General features: G+C 38.2%; 1 protein-coding gene and 1 long non-coding RNA gene across 3 annotated transcripts in view; both read right to left on the bottom strand.

The window, feature by feature from the left end:
• Positions 1-1608: 1608 nt before the first annotated feature.
• Positions 1609-4691, bottom strand: LOC111195502 (uncharacterized). The gene is made up of 2 exons (XR_002651677.2): positions 2257-4691; positions 1609-1807 (listed from the first exon to the last, which is right to left on the bottom strand). It is a non-coding gene; the product is annotated as an uncharacterized LOC111195502 (long non-coding RNA).
• Positions 4692-11527: 6836 nt separating this feature from the next.
• The window catches only part of LOC103033741 (glutamate receptor ionotropic, kainate 5), a 239690-nt gene continuing 233484 nt past the window's right edge, over positions 11528-17733 (bottom strand). The window contains exons 20-21 of one of the 2 annotated variants that reach the window (XM_049476212.1): positions 15928-16094; positions 11528-13729 (exon numbers count right to left, since the gene is read on the bottom strand). In XM_049476212.1, coding sequence (XP_049332169.1) covers positions 13079-13729; positions 15928-16094 — 818 coding nt within the window. In that variant the 3' untranslated portion in view covers positions 11528-13078. The remainder of the gene's footprint in view (positions 13730-15927; positions 16095-17733) is intronic. The other variant, XM_049476214.1, reaches the window with a different exon arrangement.

Here is a 17733-nt window from a genome sequence, read left to right as displayed (position 1 = left end):
ATTTACGCTACTTCTGAATGTGTGGCAAGATGGGTATATAACTCGTAAAGTGTTGGTTGTGATAAAAGAGTTAAGTTCACTTATTACTGAAAAAACTCAAAACCAATTTCCTACACTAACCACTCCAAGGCAAAATGATTCACAAATAAAGCAACATATTGTAGCTTTGAACATATTTAAGAATATTACTACAACAGTTCAGCCTAGTACTGTAGTTACAACAGAGAAGGGGATTAATGCTACTCCAGTACAGGTGACAGCGTACACTTCAGTCATTTTTGGAAATATTACAAGGAGGGATGGAACAAAGGGTAATTTGACCAATACTACAGGGTAGACACTGTCACCTGCTAACATAACCACTACAGTAGTGGAACAGGCAGTAAATATAATTCAAAAGCCCATAATACAACTAGAACATGAATAGTAGTGATAAGAGTTCTGAAATTAGTTATAAACTGAGGGCAGAAAATGACTGGGGATCATCCATCAATAATTAGATGACTAATTTTACTGACCAGCAGGAGGATTTTGACAGGACACTAACTGACATGACTGACCGTTACCGTGCAGTTTAGAACAGAGACTCTAAGTGGAAGGCATATGGCTTTGATTCTCAGGTATTACAAGCCACAGATCCATGGACAAATAGAAATTTATGGTTCCAGCAGATAACTCATTCTGTAAGGGTGAGTTACTACAGAAAGGGTCTGTGTGTAGTGAAAGTCCTGACACCGGGAACTTGGTCTTCAATTTTAGAAGCAATTCCAGAACCATTGCTTGCAGAATGTCAGTTTTAGGCATTATCTTGGTTATTTTATAAGCAGCAGACTACTATTGATGCACAGAGTGCTATATCCAGGTTTTTTGTTTCAATCTGGAGGGAACTGTACTTGGATGAAGGATATACCATATGTAAACATATTAGATCAGCAAGGGGATGTGCAGTCAGCAATGCCTGATGCAATGGAAGTAACTGCTGTTAAGGCAGACAAATGCATTTGTTCGAGTACACATGGGCGTACAGGAATGTTTATCAGAACGCAACAACTATGTGATACAATTAGATTTAAGTAATAACAACATGAAGGATGTTTTTTTTGAAGGGACTTTCCAGATACCACACCTCAAGGACTCAAATGCTTCAACATGGACAGTTTTGGGACATACTATGGAGGACTCTGACCTTGGGGTCTGTGATAACAAGCCTGGGAGCAGTCACATCATTCTTTCTACGTTGATGAGGAGGCGCATTGGCTTTTTATGTTTCTGTGTACATGTATGTGTATGTTATTGTTTTGTAGCCTATTACTGTGTCTATGATCTATGTTAGATAGCTTTTAGTATTATATACTCTGCTGTTTAGTTTGTTAGTCTGTAAGAGCAGTACTACACCGGCTAACATGGTAATTGTCATCCTCTGACACATTTTGGGTTATGTTGGGGAGCAGGTATATTGGAATCTCAGATGTGTTTTGTTCTTTTTCTCGCATTAGGGATATTGGTGATAGGCCGGGTGAGGTCCACTGTAGGGTCCGATGGGTCGACTAGCCTGAACGTGGACATTGCTGTTTTGGTTTCTGGGATTTCAATTGTATGTGCTTTACCTGAAGTCACAAAACAACTTCTTTATTAATTCCTCCATTTTTATAATATGGAATATGGCCGCCTAGGAGGCAGACAGAAAATTTCTCTTTTGTAATAAATAATTGTATTACACCTAAGGCAATGTCTGCGGTGTCTTCTTCCTCATCTTCAAGCATCTTTACAGCAAAGAGACAGCGGTAAACGACATTGGTTCTCAGAACTGCAAAAAAAACAAAAAAAAACTGTTTCAACACAATGCAACACCACAAAACCAAAAACAAACATTTGTTACAACCTAAGTTGGCTCGTATTTAAAATAGTTGCAACAAAGGGAACAGAAGGGAAGTGAGGAGACTGGACGAGAATTAAATGTTTTAAAACCAGTGACTTTTTTTTTTTTTTTTTAAAACTGACCAACAACAATTAATGTCTAAACATTACACACATGGCCCTGTTTAAGGCCTAAGAGGAGCCAACGGTGACGGTGCCAAAGAAAAGAAAAACAAAATAACCTTGATCTAAACTATTTATCCTAAACAAAAGAACAAAGAAAAACTAAGTCTACTACTTAAGCTATCAACATAAGTACAAAAGTTGGACCTGACTGCTAACCTGGTGTATCTACACACAAAGGCGGTGACGGAAATGAGTAAGGCGCTTTAACCTTACCTGTTGGACTTCTCAAATTGGTGTAAGATTGTAGATCTTAAACAGAGGCTGCGTCCAGAAACCCCAAAAGTGTCTCCTTTTTCCTACCGATCCTCCTCCTCTCCTCCGTGACCCGGAAATTGATTTTGTGACGGCATCTTGCCACCTGTCCGAGTACGGTAGGAGATGATAGAAGCCGCTTAAAAAAAAAACAGACGATACATTTATTATTATAAGTATTATTTATTAATATTTGTTATTTGTTTTATTACATTCAATGAAATCATATTTAACTTAAAATAATTTAATATTTACATATGCAACCTTCATCAATGGCTAATCAGGCTGTACTTTAAAGCTTGATATGCTTGTCAAAGTTATGATCTCTAGAATCGTTTTTTATGATCTCTAGAATTGGCTGGGCAGTATCCGGCATGTGCTGAAAGTGAGCGTTGTGATTGGCTCAGTTCATTGGTAGTCAACATCTTATCTAAAAGGGATCAGCTGTCCCATTTCCCTAATTACAGCTCCTTCCCTCCATTCCTCCTCCTCCTCTCCTTGATTCCTCTACCTTATTCCGGGGTAGTGTCCCAGGGACAAAATACAAGGGTGCATGTGTTAAGGTCCTAAACCTACAATAATCCAAATTGAGTGGTGAAGAAAAAAAAAAAAGAAAAGAGGGATCACAAATTTTACCCAGTGAGTTTATCCACAAGGGGACTTAATTATCCCACGCACAACCCAATCATTAAATTTAACAATGGACACAAATATTACACACTAAGTATCCCCTGGAACTAACTTAGCTTAATTACTATAAATATTATTCAGTTTGGGAGGGAATATAGTCTATACCAGTAAGATTACCCTTAGGAAACAACAACAACAAAAATAAGTAACAAAGCCTTTTATTAATTATTGTTACCTCTAGCCAATAAACCAGCTAAAATCATGCATCAGATTAAAAATATTTGCATAACTTAAGGTTAAAAACCTTAGACCAGAATGGATATCAATAAACAACAAAAAAAGGAGCAAAATTAATATAAAACAAACAAAACACAACATAAACTGTCCCAGTCTCTAGGATGAACAGCTTCCAGGGCAGGCAGACGCAGCTCTTCAGTCCACAGGGTCCACTCACGTCCCTAACAGGGCACAGGAAAGGATGAACAGTAACTAGTTCCTTTAAACTAATCAGCCTCTAATATATAATGCAGAGGTGAATAAAACAAAAGCTTAACTTATGCAGTTTGCTGAATAAAACTCCTCATAACAGCAAGCCAACTATCACTCTACAGCCACATACACTGTAAATAAAAAGGCTGTTTGTACTCACACCGCTCTGAGCACAGTCAAAACTGTACTCAGAACCAGCAGCCGCTTGCCCACAGTGTATGGCTCGACCCTCGGTCACCAGTCCAACGCGCTTCCGACGGCCGCCGTCGTCACCGCGTGCTCCTGCTTCAGTAACCTCCCAGGTCTGCTGCAAGTGCCACACTCTTCCAGCCAGCCTCGCGGTCTGTACTCCGGCTCACTCACGCCGAGTCCACCGCTGCCGCTCCTGAGTCTGAGCACTTCCGACTCGCCCGCGCGTCCCCTTCCCGAGCCCCGCTTCCTGCCCTGTTGCTGCTCTCTGCCACACGATAAGAGTCCACCTTTTAAAATAAGAGTCCCGACATGCCCGCGCTCTCCCGCTGCTCTGATTGGCGAAAAAAAAGGGGATTGCAAGAAGCAGTTTCAGCTGTTCGGGTAATTAGACTGTCTTAAAGAAATTATCAGTGACGAACCACCCCAAAACACAGCACACATCACAGCAAATAGACAAAAAATCCAAAATACACTCCACAATAATCACAACAAATAAACAGAAGTCGAAAATAAATTCACAATAATTCCACACAAAATCATATTATAATATAAATAAAATAAAACAAATAACCACTTTAACCTGTCCAACAGTAGGAGAGGATGCAGCCTTTTGCTCCTCCTCTCCTACTTTTTACATTTTTGCATTAGACAATCTTGACAGCAGTTACACCTCTACCATTCAGTATTCCTTTTTCCATATGAAGATTATGCATAGTCAGACATTGCCTATATAAGGTGCGTACTCTGTCTAAGAGACATCATTATGGTGGATGCTCAGAATTGCAAAAAAAAACAAACAAACAATAACCCCAAAACACCAAACTAACCACAAAAAAACATGTTTCAACACAATCAAACACCACAAAACCTGCTTAACAAACCTACAGCTAAAAGTCGAAAAAATCGAAGGCACCTCAAAGCATTATGAGAGTAGTATGAGGTCACAAGATTACCTTCTCAATGTGTGGTTCTGAGTTTGTGTACAACATTTAACGTACACAAAATATAAAAGCAGCCTGCAGAGACTACAGCACCACACTGAACTTCTTTGGTTTAAAATCTGTCTACCTTGTTAGGAGGTTGAGTGCTCATCAGAAAAATATGATGGGGAAATATGACTGCAGGTGTAACAGAACAGTATTTTAAAAGTTTTTGTGAAATTAAAAATGCAGAAAATTAAAAAAAAAAAACCCACAGATTAGCGTTTTTTTGCATTCATTTTCCTTTGATTTGACACATTTTTAAAAAATTTTGTTTTTACATTGGGCAATTTTAACAGCAGTTCTACTTCTAGCTCTCTGTATTACCTTTTCTTACTGCTGATTAACATTAGGAAGACGGGTGCTATATAAGGTACGTACTCTGTCTAAGAGACATCATGATGGTGGGTGCTCAGGATTGCAAAAAAAAAAAAAAACCACTAACGTTTTTTAAATTCACTAAAGTGCTCATCAGAAAAACATGATTGGGAAATATAAATGCAGTTGTAACATAACTTTATTTTTAAAGTTTTTGTTTAGGAAAAAGCAGAAAAATAAAAAAAATACTTTTTCCCCAATTTGCGATATTTTGTTTTACTTTTCCCTTAGATTTGACACATTAAACAAAAAAAAAAAAAAATGAGTTGGACAATTTTCCCAGCAGTTCCACTTCTAGCTCTCAGTATTCCCTTTTCTTACAGCTGATTAACAAAAAACAGTTTTTGCCAGTGGCTGCCCAGCACCTGCCACTGAGTGGAGCCACTTACAAACTCACTAAAGTGCTCATCAGAAAACTATGATGGGGAGTTTTGAATGCTGTATTTTCTAAAAAAAAAAAAAAAAAAAAAAAAATTACCTTTGATTTGGCTTGTATTTTTTAGACATAAACAAAAGGCAGGAGCCACATAAGAAGCCATCTGGCTAGTGTACAACATCATAGTGACCCAGATAGCAAAATGCTTCTTGGCCCAGATCTGGGCAGAATCAATCATAAAATATTTTGTCCGAACCTATAATGGTCTAGTCTCAGAATGGATTTTGCTTCTGGGTTCAGATTGATACCAGTACCAGCACTAGGCTAAATCTTTAAGGTTTTTTATGTTCGTTTGGTCCTAATACAGATCAGGTTGCTTACCGCTATACTCCTCTCGACCGGCTCTGGATCACCTGCGCTGAAGATCTGACTCCATACCTGTTTTTAACCTTTTTTTTTTTTTTTTTTTTTTTTACTGCCATAAAGCAGCATTTGTCGGTCCTGATTGTGGCACCTGGTACTCTGCAGTTTTATAAGCTTTAACACATGCATTTACCTCTGAAAAGGCTTCTTAATTAACTGATTAGCTCAATCAGGTGTGCTGGGAGAAGGAAGGCTATAAACATGCAGGTCAGAAGACAACAGGTACAGGGCTGAGAAACACTGCTATCAAGATATTTCAACTTTAATTTAGAGTGATTGGGGGCTGACATTCAAGTGGGCTGATGTGGGTGAAATCTGTGGACTGACCATTGGGGGCGCTATTAATGATATACCTGTTTGTTAAATTAAAAAAAACAAACGAATAAAAAAAAATAACAGAATAGAGAAGCTAGCAGTTATCCAACAGCCCATGTCAAAAAATCTTTAATAAATTTTTCTGTTTTGGAAAATTAAGTTTCTAAATAAAGAGCATTTTTGAGACGGACTGTCCGATTTTTTTTTTCATTATAGTTCAACCTCCCGGGCCAGATGTTTCTTGCTGGCGGGCCGCATCTGGCCCGTGGGCCGCCTATTGCCGACCTATGGTTTAGGGTTTAGTGGCTCTTTAAAAGATGAACACAATACGTTTAAAAGCTCTTTTTAAAATAAAAAAATAATGCTTTCTATACTATTTTTACATATTAACCCAACTAGATTTTAACATATAAACAAGAAAAGGCAATAGCAAATGATTCTCCAATCAGGCAGATTTCATCAACAGGCCCTAGAGAACAACTAAACCAATTTTAATGCTTGTATCGTAATTTGCATGATTTTTCTGATATCTGCTCTACTAAAATAGAAATGAAATTAATAATTATTTATTTAATTATATAAACAAATTATGTTAATTGTGCATAAATGTAGTCAGTCATTATCCATATTTTTTTTTTTCACACAACATAAACATAACACCAGAGATCTTGATTCCATTTGCAGTGATGAAACCGTCTTGGACGCCGAAACCTGTATTAGTTCGTCTGTCAGCGATCTATAGAAAACAGAAAGAGAAAATGTTCGTGAAAATTTGTGAAATTGCACAAATGAAAAATAAAATTACAAATAATACTGGCAATGTATAAAAAAAAGTGTAGATAAAAGTGTAGCTATACGACCATCTTAAATATCTATGCCTACAGAGTTCCTTCTAACTACAGTTACCAGATATTAAGTGATCTTTTAGAAATGATCTACGTATCCTCCCGAATGGCTTTAAAAATATGATCTGATATAATACAAATAAAAACAGTCCGCTGTCATATAAAAAAAAAAAATTGTATGACATGTACGACACAATATGACAATGATCTATTCACATATACGAACTGTTTTAATGTGTGTTACAAAAAAAAAACTGTTAAAGAGAGTGCATATCTTTATTCACTTTTATTTATGGCTTAGATATATATGTTCTGCATATATTAAGGGTAGAAGGATTTGGCCACAAAATAATATCACAAACATAACGTTTTGCATTGTGGCCAAAATGTTCGATTTTGGTTTCATCTGACCAGAGCACCTTCTTCCACATGTTTGGTGTCTCCCCCAAGTGGCTTGTGGCAAACTTTAAACAAGACTTTTTATGGATTTCTTTGAGAAATGGCTTTCTTCTTATCACCCTTCCATAAAGGCCGGATTTGTGCAGTGCACGACTGATTGCTGTCCTATGGACAGAGTCTCCCACCTCAGCTGTAGATCTCTGCAGTTCTTCTAGAGTGATTATGGGCCTCTTGGCTGCATCTCTGATCAGTCTTCTCCTTGTTTGAGCTGGAAGTTTAGAGGGACGGCCGGGTCTTGGTAGATTTGCAGTGGTCTGATACTCCTTCCATTTCAGTAAGATCACATGATGCACAGTGCTCCTTGAGATGTTTAAAGCTTGGAAAATCTTTTTGTGTCCAAATCCAGCTTTAAACATTTCCACTACAGTATCTTGGACATGCCTGGTGTGTTCCTTGGTCTTCATGATGCTCTCTCTCTCTGTGCTATAAACAGAACTCTATCAGAGACACATCACAGAGCAGGTGCATTTATACAGAGACTTGATTACACACAGGTGGATTCTATTTATCATCATCAGTCATTTAGGTCGACATTGGATCATTCAGAGATCCTCACTGAACTTCTGGAGTGAGTTTGCTGCACTGAATAATATTGCACGTCGCACTTTTCAGTTTTTTATTTCTAAAAAAAGTTTAAAATATCCAATAAATTTTGTTCCACTTGACGATTGTGTCCCACTTGTTGATTCTTCACAAAAAAATACAATTTCATATCTTCATGAAGCCTGAAATGTGGAAAAAGGTTAAAAAAAAAATCAAGGGGGCCAAATACTTTTGTAGGTCCACTTCCTTTACTAAAGACCCCTTAAGAAACCCCCTCTTTCTGCAAGGAAGGAAAGAGGGAAGGAAGGAAGAAAGAAATGAAGGTGAATGGATGGACACAACTAGTCTCTTCCCAACCTTCATCCCACACTGCCACAGCCCACTGCAGAGTTCTTAAAAATAACAATGAAAACAATCCCTGCAGATGGCGGGAGATTCACTGCAGTGTGTGAAGAAATGACAGCAGCGGAGGAGAAAATCTCTGCATTTCTCTGGGGATCTGTCACACAGACCGGGGAAAGCCATCATCTCACTCTCGCTGGATGGTGTAACAGCCTGTGATAAGAAACCAGAGGGAGTTCTGACAGCATCGGACGACCCTGGAACCAAAACAGATCATACAGCAAGGGTTTGTAACTGTTGCATTCGTTCTGTTTTACAAGGCAGACCCTATACGCGAGTCTGTGGTTGATACAACTGATGGAACATGTCAGCACGTGTTGCGGTGGTATCGAGGTCGGTGTCAGTAACTAACCTTTGGCACTTTTTTTGGCTCCCAATACTTCTGTCACTCTGGATTTAATGGGGTTGTTGTTTGTCGTATTAAGAGTTACACAAAAGACATGTTGAAATCTGAGCAGCCAGAGCATCCAGACTGATCTGTACAAATATGACTGTAATCACACTTTAAACCACCACCAAATCTGGTATATATATATATATATATATATATATATATATATATATATATATATATATATATATATATATATATATATATATATACAGCTCTGGAAACAATTAAGAGACCACTTCAGTTTCTGAATCTCTGAATTCTCTGATTTTGCTATTTATATGTTTATGTTTGAGTAAAAAGAACATTTTTGTTTTATTCTATAAAATTACAATTAGAGCATTTATTTGCAAAAAATAAGAAATCGCTGAAAAAAACAAAAAAGATGCAGAGCTTTCAAATCTCAAATAAAGCAAAAATAAGTTCATATTCATAAAGTTTTAAGAGTTCAGAAATCAATATTTGGTGGAATAACCCTGGTTTTTGATCACAGTATTAATGCATCTTGGCATCTTCTCCTTCACCAGTCTTACACACTGCTTTTGGACAACTTCAAGCAGTTCAGCTTGGTTTGATGGGTTGTGATCATCCATCTTTCTCTTGATTATATTCCATAGGTTTTCAATTTGGCAAAATCAAAGAAACTCATCATTTTTAAGTGGTCTCTTATTTTTTATATTAACAAATAAAATGATGTTCATCAGACAAAAGCCTCAATTATATTGAGTACATACTGTCTGCAATCTAATAACCTTTTTATATACCTTTTTATTTTCCCTTCTTTCCCAAGTTTATCTGATTTGGGGATGTCCAATTTATGTCTAGAATGAAGAAAAGTATGCAGCATCTTTTTTTGAACAGTTGTACTCAGAACATGTAAAACAAAAATAATAACACCAGCATTCCACAAATTATAATTCTTCTGAAAAAAAAAGGCTTTCTAGTTTCTGTAAAAATTCAAATGTCTCCCATATCACATCATGCTAACCCCAGCTGCACTCAATCTGGGGAACCGTCATCACGTATCCATCCCATCATCTTTTTTTTTTTTTTTTTTTTTTTTTTTTACCTCAGATCTTCTTGGTTATGCTTTGTCACATGGGATCATATTATCTCAGGACCTCAGGACATCACACATGAAAACACTGCAGATGGTGTATAGGACAGGAGAGCAGTGGCCTTAACCTGAGAGTGCTGAGAGTACTGCTGTCTACCACTAGAGGACGGTGTTGTTCATCTGTTGTAAAGAAGTAAAAATGTACTCTCTGAATTTACTTCAAAAGATTTAGTGACATAACTGTAATTCTCAAGGTGCTTTTGCATATCGTTGCTGTCATGTGTTTTTTTGTGTTGCCAATTTGGAGCAGAGGTGTCAAGTAATGAAGTACAAATACTCCTTTACCTTCCTTTAATAGGAATTTTACTTATCTATACCTTACGGGAGTAATTATTTTTCATCATTTTTCAACTTCTCATCGTTCAAAACGAATCCCATCCACCCCAAGTAAGCTTCTTTCAATGTGCAAATATGCAGCTAAAACAGGGAGACCAAATATTTAATATTTTAATATTACACTATAGTCATTAGTCTAAAAAAAAAGGGCTGTAGTGCACTATAGGCTTCTGTGGTGCAGCATAAGCTTTTGTCCTTAATAGTCCTTAATTTTCCCACCAAATTACTAATAACATTAATATTGGAACCCTTTTAAGAGAAAAGTGAATTAAGTATATATTTTTAAAGTATACTTAACAATGGAAAAGTGCATACTTTTAATTAAGTAAAACTTTTTTTAAAATTAAGTACTTAAACACACTAAATTTACTATTTTGGAACAACTTATTAAAACTGAAGTAATGAAGTACATTTTAGTTGTAATTAAGCCATATTTAAACAAAACATAAACGCATTGCTTTTCAGTGCTGTTTTTGTACAACTCCTGCAAACTTTTTAAGTATGTGTTTTTTAAACACCTTTTTTAATACATTGAAGTACAGGGGTTGGACAATGTAAACTGAAACACCTGTCATATTAGTGTGGGAGGTTTCATGGCTAAAATAGAGCAGCCTGGTGGCCAATCTTCATTAATTGCACTAGTAAGAGCAGAGTGTGAAGGTTTAGTTAGCAGGGTAAGAGCACAGTTTTACTCAAAATATTTCAATGCACACAACATTATGGCGACATACCAGAGTTCAAAAGAGGATAAATTGTTGATGCACGTCTTGCTGGCGCATCTGTGACCAAGACAGCAAGTCTTTGTGATGCATCAAGAGCCACAGTATCCAGGGTAATGTCAGCATATTACCAAGAAGGACCAACCACATCCAACAGGATTAACTGTGGACGCTGTAAGAGGAAGCTGTCTGAAAGGGATGTTCGGGTGCTAACCCGGATTGTATCCAAAAAACATAAAACCACGGCCGCCCAAATCACGACAGAATTCAGTGTGCACCTCAACTCTCCTGTTTCCACCAGAACTGTCCGTCAGGACAATAAATTATTGTGGTTTAAAACCAGGTGTTTCAGTTTCAATGTCCAACCCTTGTATATTTTGTCTAGTTCTTGCCAATGGATTTTTTGCAGTGTAAAAAGTGCTTAATACTGTGAGATGACATGCATTTTTTGACTATTTTGCAAAAGCCCATAAGTTTCAATCTTTAGAATTATTGGCATGATGCCCATTATAAGCAGCAAAAACAGGCTCACACAGCACTCAGCTTGGATAACAGAATACATTTCCTGCCATATAATTTAAATAATCAGACATTTATCTGAACATATGACTAAAAAAAAAACAACAACTGCTGCTGATATTTGGAATATATCCTTTTTTATTCCAAATGATTTATGTCTCTATATATTTAACCTTAGAGGGTGGTGGCCCTCCTACATAACCCCACATTTTATAGCAATAATAATAACAATATAATCTGAATAATTTCCATTTTTTTCTCAATTATGTCTGAAACAAAAATATGAGAAACTTCATAAGAGAACGTGAAAAAAACCAATGAACTCTCATTCACAAGCTCGCACACTCACACACAGTCACACACATACATACAAAAACACACTCACTCCTGCATTGAGCATAAACAACCATATGCACTTCCACAATTTGGCCTGACTTTTTTGGACTGATTCATAATTCAGTTTAAAATGATGATCTCAGGTTTCTTGCGCTGTTTCTCATCTGTTTTGTAGCAGCTTAATTACACCTCAGCATCTGCACAGATTACAATCATCCTTGGCAGTAATACCAGCACTACAGTAATACCACGTTCATCATTCACGTTGCCATCACAACAGTGCACACAAGGTGCAGCTTTAAACCCATTTTTAATACACGTATTTTTGTGTACCAGAGTGCGAGTGTAGGGCCATCTTGCATTAACCGTCAAACCAAACTCAGCTCAGTGAAAACGCCATTCTCTCTTTTCTCCTGGAAAACCCGCTCTGGCCTTTATCGTCCAGCTGTAACTTTAATACTAGCTGCACTGTTTGAGAACTCGTGGGACAGGAAATTGAATGAAGTGATCTTTGATAAAAATGTCCACAAAACCAAGTTAAAAAATAAATCTCCAAAATACTACCGTCCACAGCAACACAGAGACAAAAAAAAAGAAACTGCCATGGTAGAAAATAAGACCAAAAAAAAGACAAAAAAAGAAAACCAAACTGAAAGATATAAAAAGCTGGTAATAATTAGAGAAAAAAAAACAGAACTCTATAATACGCCTTTTCTCCAAACCATCGTTCTTATGGAGTAAGATCTTCAGAGTTACAAAATAAGAGTTAAAACCCAAGTCTCAGTCCAAGAACGTGGTTCAAATTCTGTGTAGTTCTGCATGGCCCTCTCAGGGGGTTTAAGGTATAGCTCATTAAGTCATTAAGTCGTCCAGCTCACAGTTATGGAAGAGAAAAAAGGAGGAATGCAAACCCCAAAGACTGGAAGCCGTACTCCGCTCTGATGCCTGGACCATCAGTGCTCATCTCCAGGGCTTCTGCTCTCTGACATGTTGCATAGTACATAGTCGTGAAGACCGTACGGTTTACACGATTTTGGATGGGCTGTCCCTCACTTTTGCGTGAACGTTAGGTTGAGTTGAGTTGAGTTGAACGGAGTGTGAGTGAGATGGCGATGGTGGAGGAAGCTGCTGACTTGGTCCAGTTTTTCTTTCCTCAGTCTTGAAAACTTCTCATTATAAACGTTCCCATTATTTATGTCCCTGATACTGTGCTGGTTACTCTTCTTAAAGTGTCTCCACGGCTCTCCCCAAAGCTTGTTTTAAAATATCAGTTTTTGATGAGGTTCAAGCCTCTTACGACAGCGCACATCTGTTCATTTCTTCAGTTCGTCGGTCAGTCCTGCTTGCAGAGCAGATCTGTGGGGGATGTTTTTGCGGGCGGAACAGGTCGTGGAGGGGGCGTGGGTTTGGGCTTGGGCCGGCGGGGGCTGGTGGAGCCGCCTCCATCGCTGTCGGTGTTCGTGTTGGAGGACGTTGGGGGCGGGGGAGGGGGCAGGCGAGGTAGGGACGAGGTAGCCGAGGCTAGAGGTGGGATGCGGGAGCAGGACGATGAGGCGGAGCGCAGGCTCTGGATCCGCCGGCACTCCTGACACACACGCACGTGAGTGCAGCCTCTGGGTGGAGCCGGAGGGAGCATGGGGGCCAGAGGGGGGGGAGGAGGGGTGCTGGACACGTTGGCACCGAGAGGGTCCTCCAGCAGACGCTGTGGACCTGGACCTACATCTACTGGGGGGCCCCCACCCACCCCGGGTGCTCCTGCTGCGGCTCCCGCCAGCGGCCCCGTTCCCGTCCCGCTGTACAGCTTACCGTTGCTGAGGCGCATCTCACGCACCAGCCGGACAGGGCGCGGCGCCCCCAGGGGGAGTCGAGCAGGGTGCCGCAGGATCCCGTGAGAAGAGAGCGGACGGCGGCGCCGCAGACGAGAACTCTTTTTACAGGAGATAGCGTTCCTGAACTCGGTCATCATCTCCTGACACACAGAAACCTATAGAAGGATGAGAGATTTGCGAGAAAAGAGAGAAAGAAAATAAGAATTAATATGAAAGAACACAGTCTGTCCGGAATCCGGATGATAATACAGTGGCTCGCAATTTTTGAACTTTTCCATGTTTTGTCTCATTACAATCACAAACATAAATATATTTCATTGAAATTTAATGTAAGAGACAAACAAAAGAGTGCTCTACAATTGTGAAGTGGAAAGAAAATGATGCATGACTCCAAACTTTTTTTTACAAATAAAAAACCTAAAGGTTTCTCTGAGTGCAATCACTTGCATTCAGAAGTTGCCCGATGACTTTTAATGACTAAAAAGTGTCCGCCAGTGTGTAATCTAATCTCACTAAAATATTGGGGAGTAAACATCATAATAAAGTGCAAAGGACACACCAGACAGGTCAGGAATAAGGTTGTGGAGAACTTTAAAGCAGGCTTAGGCTACAAAAAGATTTCCCAAGCTTTGAACATCTCACATAGCACTGTTCAATTTGGAATTGTCCGGAAATGGAAAGAGTATGACCCAACTGTAAACCTACCAAGACTAGGCCGTCCATGCAGCCAAGAGGCCCATAGTGACTCTGGACGAAATGTAGAGATCCACAGCTCATTTAAGAACTTGTGGCAAGATCTGAAAACTGCTGTTCAACAAAAGCTCTGAATCTACTCTGACTGAGCTTGAGCTGTTTTGCGAAGAAAAATGGGCAAAAAATTCAGTCACTAGATGTGCAAAGCTGGTGGAGACAAACCCTAAAAGAATTGCAGCTGTAATTGCAGCAAAAGATGCTAAACACTTTTGCTCACCACACTTTTCAGTTTTTTAATTGTAAGTTTTGAATCATGCATCATTTTCTTTCCACTTCACTACCGTATACTGCTTTGTTTTGGTCTTTCCATTCCAGTGAAATTTATTTATGTTTGAGGTTGTAAAGTGACAAAATATGGAAAATATGTTCAAGGGGTATACATACTTTTGCAAGCCACTGTTATAATATTAAAGTTATGTAATATTGTGATGTTGATCTAAAATTATAATACCCCAAGTTTATCTTTAAAACTGATCATTGCAATCAATGGCTTTGCCTATAAGCCCTATGTAATCTGGTTTTGTGACCAGAAGCTGGTTAAAATCATTGTGATGCTCCATTAACTACGACAGGATATGGAGAACATGTTCACACGTCACTGTTGTTTAGGATATAACTTTCAAAAAAGATGTCAGGACAGTGCAATGTCTCAGAACTTAACATCAATTCTGTGAGAAATCTGTGTACAATTCTGTAATATTATTCCACCACCTCAGTCCACATACTTCTTCCCCTTTCACAGTGACAGGTTTCTCAGCTTGTCCAGGAAAATGTGTCCTCAAAGCTTGTATTACACTTTCCAACTCATGGAAATGTCCATTATTGTTTTATTAACACCAGTTGCTTTAACACCAGTTCTCTTTCTACATTGTCTACTTTCTGTATGCAGCTTTGAAGTGATGGAAAGCAAATAATTCCCATACTAAAGCATGTTTTTTTTATTTTGCATGAGATTTTTTTTTTTGGCATTTCTCATCATAGAAACCTAAGAAAAGAGCGCTGAGGGAGCGCAGAGAGAGAGAGAAAAAAAAACAAATGATCAAAGAATAGAACGAGAAACAATCCCTTTGTGCCTTTTCCAAGGATCACTATGCATTTAAACTCTAGTCAACAGAAAAAAATACATTGTTTTGTCTGAATATCTCAATGAAAATAGAGATCATCCAACATCCTGACCTCGCTACTGAGAACAATAACTATATTAAGAGGAGAATGCCTGATTATTTAAATTAATACTGAAATCTAAGAAATCAAGATAAAAGGGGGAGAATAATTACAGCACAGTAAGAAAAAGACAGATAAGCAATATAGAATAAAACAGAGAAAAGGGACAGAAGAAATAAAGTCAGGAAAGGAACACCCTAGCCAATAAACATCCTACATTTTTTATGATATATAGTAAACTGCAAAGTGAGCAGAAGCTAAAACGATCCATCACTCCGCAACACATTCAGCCGTGCCAAAAACACCTCAACCCACATAACGAAACAGCATTACACACCTTACAGCACAACTACACCGAGTATATCACACTTACACACATATTCAAACACACACACGTACACAAAACAACACAGAATCCAGGCTGGTGGTAACCTACTGGTGCGTGTCTGTGATTTCGGCCTGGGCAGGAGTGAGGGCGTACCTCATCGGTCTCAGCCGAGCGACGGGTGGACCATACGAATTCCATTATGGCCACAAACACAGCAATGATCAGCCCACAGATCAGAACCACAAAGATGCCACCAATATTCTCCATACCAAGACCTGGAGGACAGAGAGAAGTGTCAGCAACACATACACTTACACAATTAATTCATTATTATTTAATCTTTATTAAAGGGTTCATACAGTCTTATGCAAAGATTTGGGCACCCATGACCAAAATAGGCATATTCTGTAGAAACGATGCCCTTTCTGTCCCCAGAAAATTACAAAATAGTCTGAAAATACATTTTACTATTAAGCATAGAGTCTTGTACATTGACCTAATTGCAAAAGTAAGATATGTAATTAAAAAGTGCTTAGAACACAGAAAAAATAGTATTTATTACTCTTTGGCTTAAAAACCTAGTATGTTTCTGAGTTTGACCAGTACATGTTTTTAATAGTTAAGTAATGTGTTATTAGATTCAGAGTTAAAAAAAAGATAAAAATTTAAAGTTTAATTTGGAAGAGTTACAACAAGCACCCATTCGATGGAATGGCCCTTTACATATTGTATTTTTTTATATTAAGTATATATATTAAGTATTAGACAATTTAGTATTTATTTCTTTTTTTTAAATAAAAACTCACAAAAAAACAGACTGAAACTGTGAACAATTCTGCTGTTTAAAAACATGTCACTAAACTGACGTAATACTCATGAATGAGGCCCAGTAATTAAAAAAAAAAGGTTCATGCAGTTATTCGGCCCCAACAGCATGAAACATGAAATGCATCACTAAGTGTTGCAATTTTTCTTTGACAAGTTTTCAGATCATTATTAGCAAATCAGCCTTAAGACAAATCAGCTGAAACAATGTCTAAACTTTACAATTCCCGTTAAAGTCGTTAAACCGTTTGCTTACACTCAGCACAAACATGAGCTCCCTCTAAGCAACTCTCTAATGATGTAAAAATAAAAGCAATCAATGTTATAATAGCCAAACATTTCAGCGTGCAGTTTCTATAGTGTGGAATGTTATTAAGAATAGATTGTTTAGAGGACGAGAGTCAGAGCAAGAGAACTCTGAGAGTACTGCTCATATTACACAAACAAAGGAAAAGTCAATTTGTCATGTAATGTGCAACATGTTAAAATCTGGAGTTTGTTTGTTTGACTTATTTGTTGGGAGCTGATTGGTTCAGTTGTCTGTCAGTCAAAAGCCTGAGTAGTGGGTGTGTTGGGAGAGTGAGAGCCAAGCAGAATCAACAATACATCGCAGCAGCTAGATTCGTGCTCAAAACATGTTCAAAATGTGGGACGGACAGTTAAACCTCCTGTGTAACACTTTGAAGCATCTTTGATTATTTAAATTGTGCTTCTGTGCACACAAACACACACACACACACACACACGGATACGGACCATCAGCCGAACTAGAGTTGCTGACAAGGGAGCTGTGTCTGATTCTAAAATAGTCATTAAACTACGTTTTTTTGTAGATAAAATTATATGTGTTTATGAAACTGAAATGAAACTGAGATGCAGCATGGTGCATCTCAGATGTTGGCTTAAAAAAATAGACGCGTAAATGCTGGAACCATGATAAATTTAATTGACTCAGATGGTGTCCAGCCTGTTGGTAGAGGGTACCAGGACAAATCTCCCTTGTCTACAGTTAAGCATGGGGGTGGTAGCATCATTGTTCATGAGTGCTGCTGGCACTGGAGCTAAATTACGATAATTACTTCAACATTA

The sequence above is a fragment of the Astyanax mexicanus genome, chromosome 3, assembly GCF_023375975.1.
Source record: "Astyanax mexicanus isolate ESR-SI-001 chromosome 3, AstMex3_surface, whole genome shotgun sequence".
Taxonomy (NCBI): domain Eukaryota; kingdom Metazoa; phylum Chordata; class Actinopteri; order Characiformes; family Acestrorhamphidae; genus Astyanax; species Astyanax mexicanus.
The sequence above is the reverse complement of the archived record's forward strand: the minus strand, read 5'-3'. Positions and strand labels throughout refer to the sequence as shown.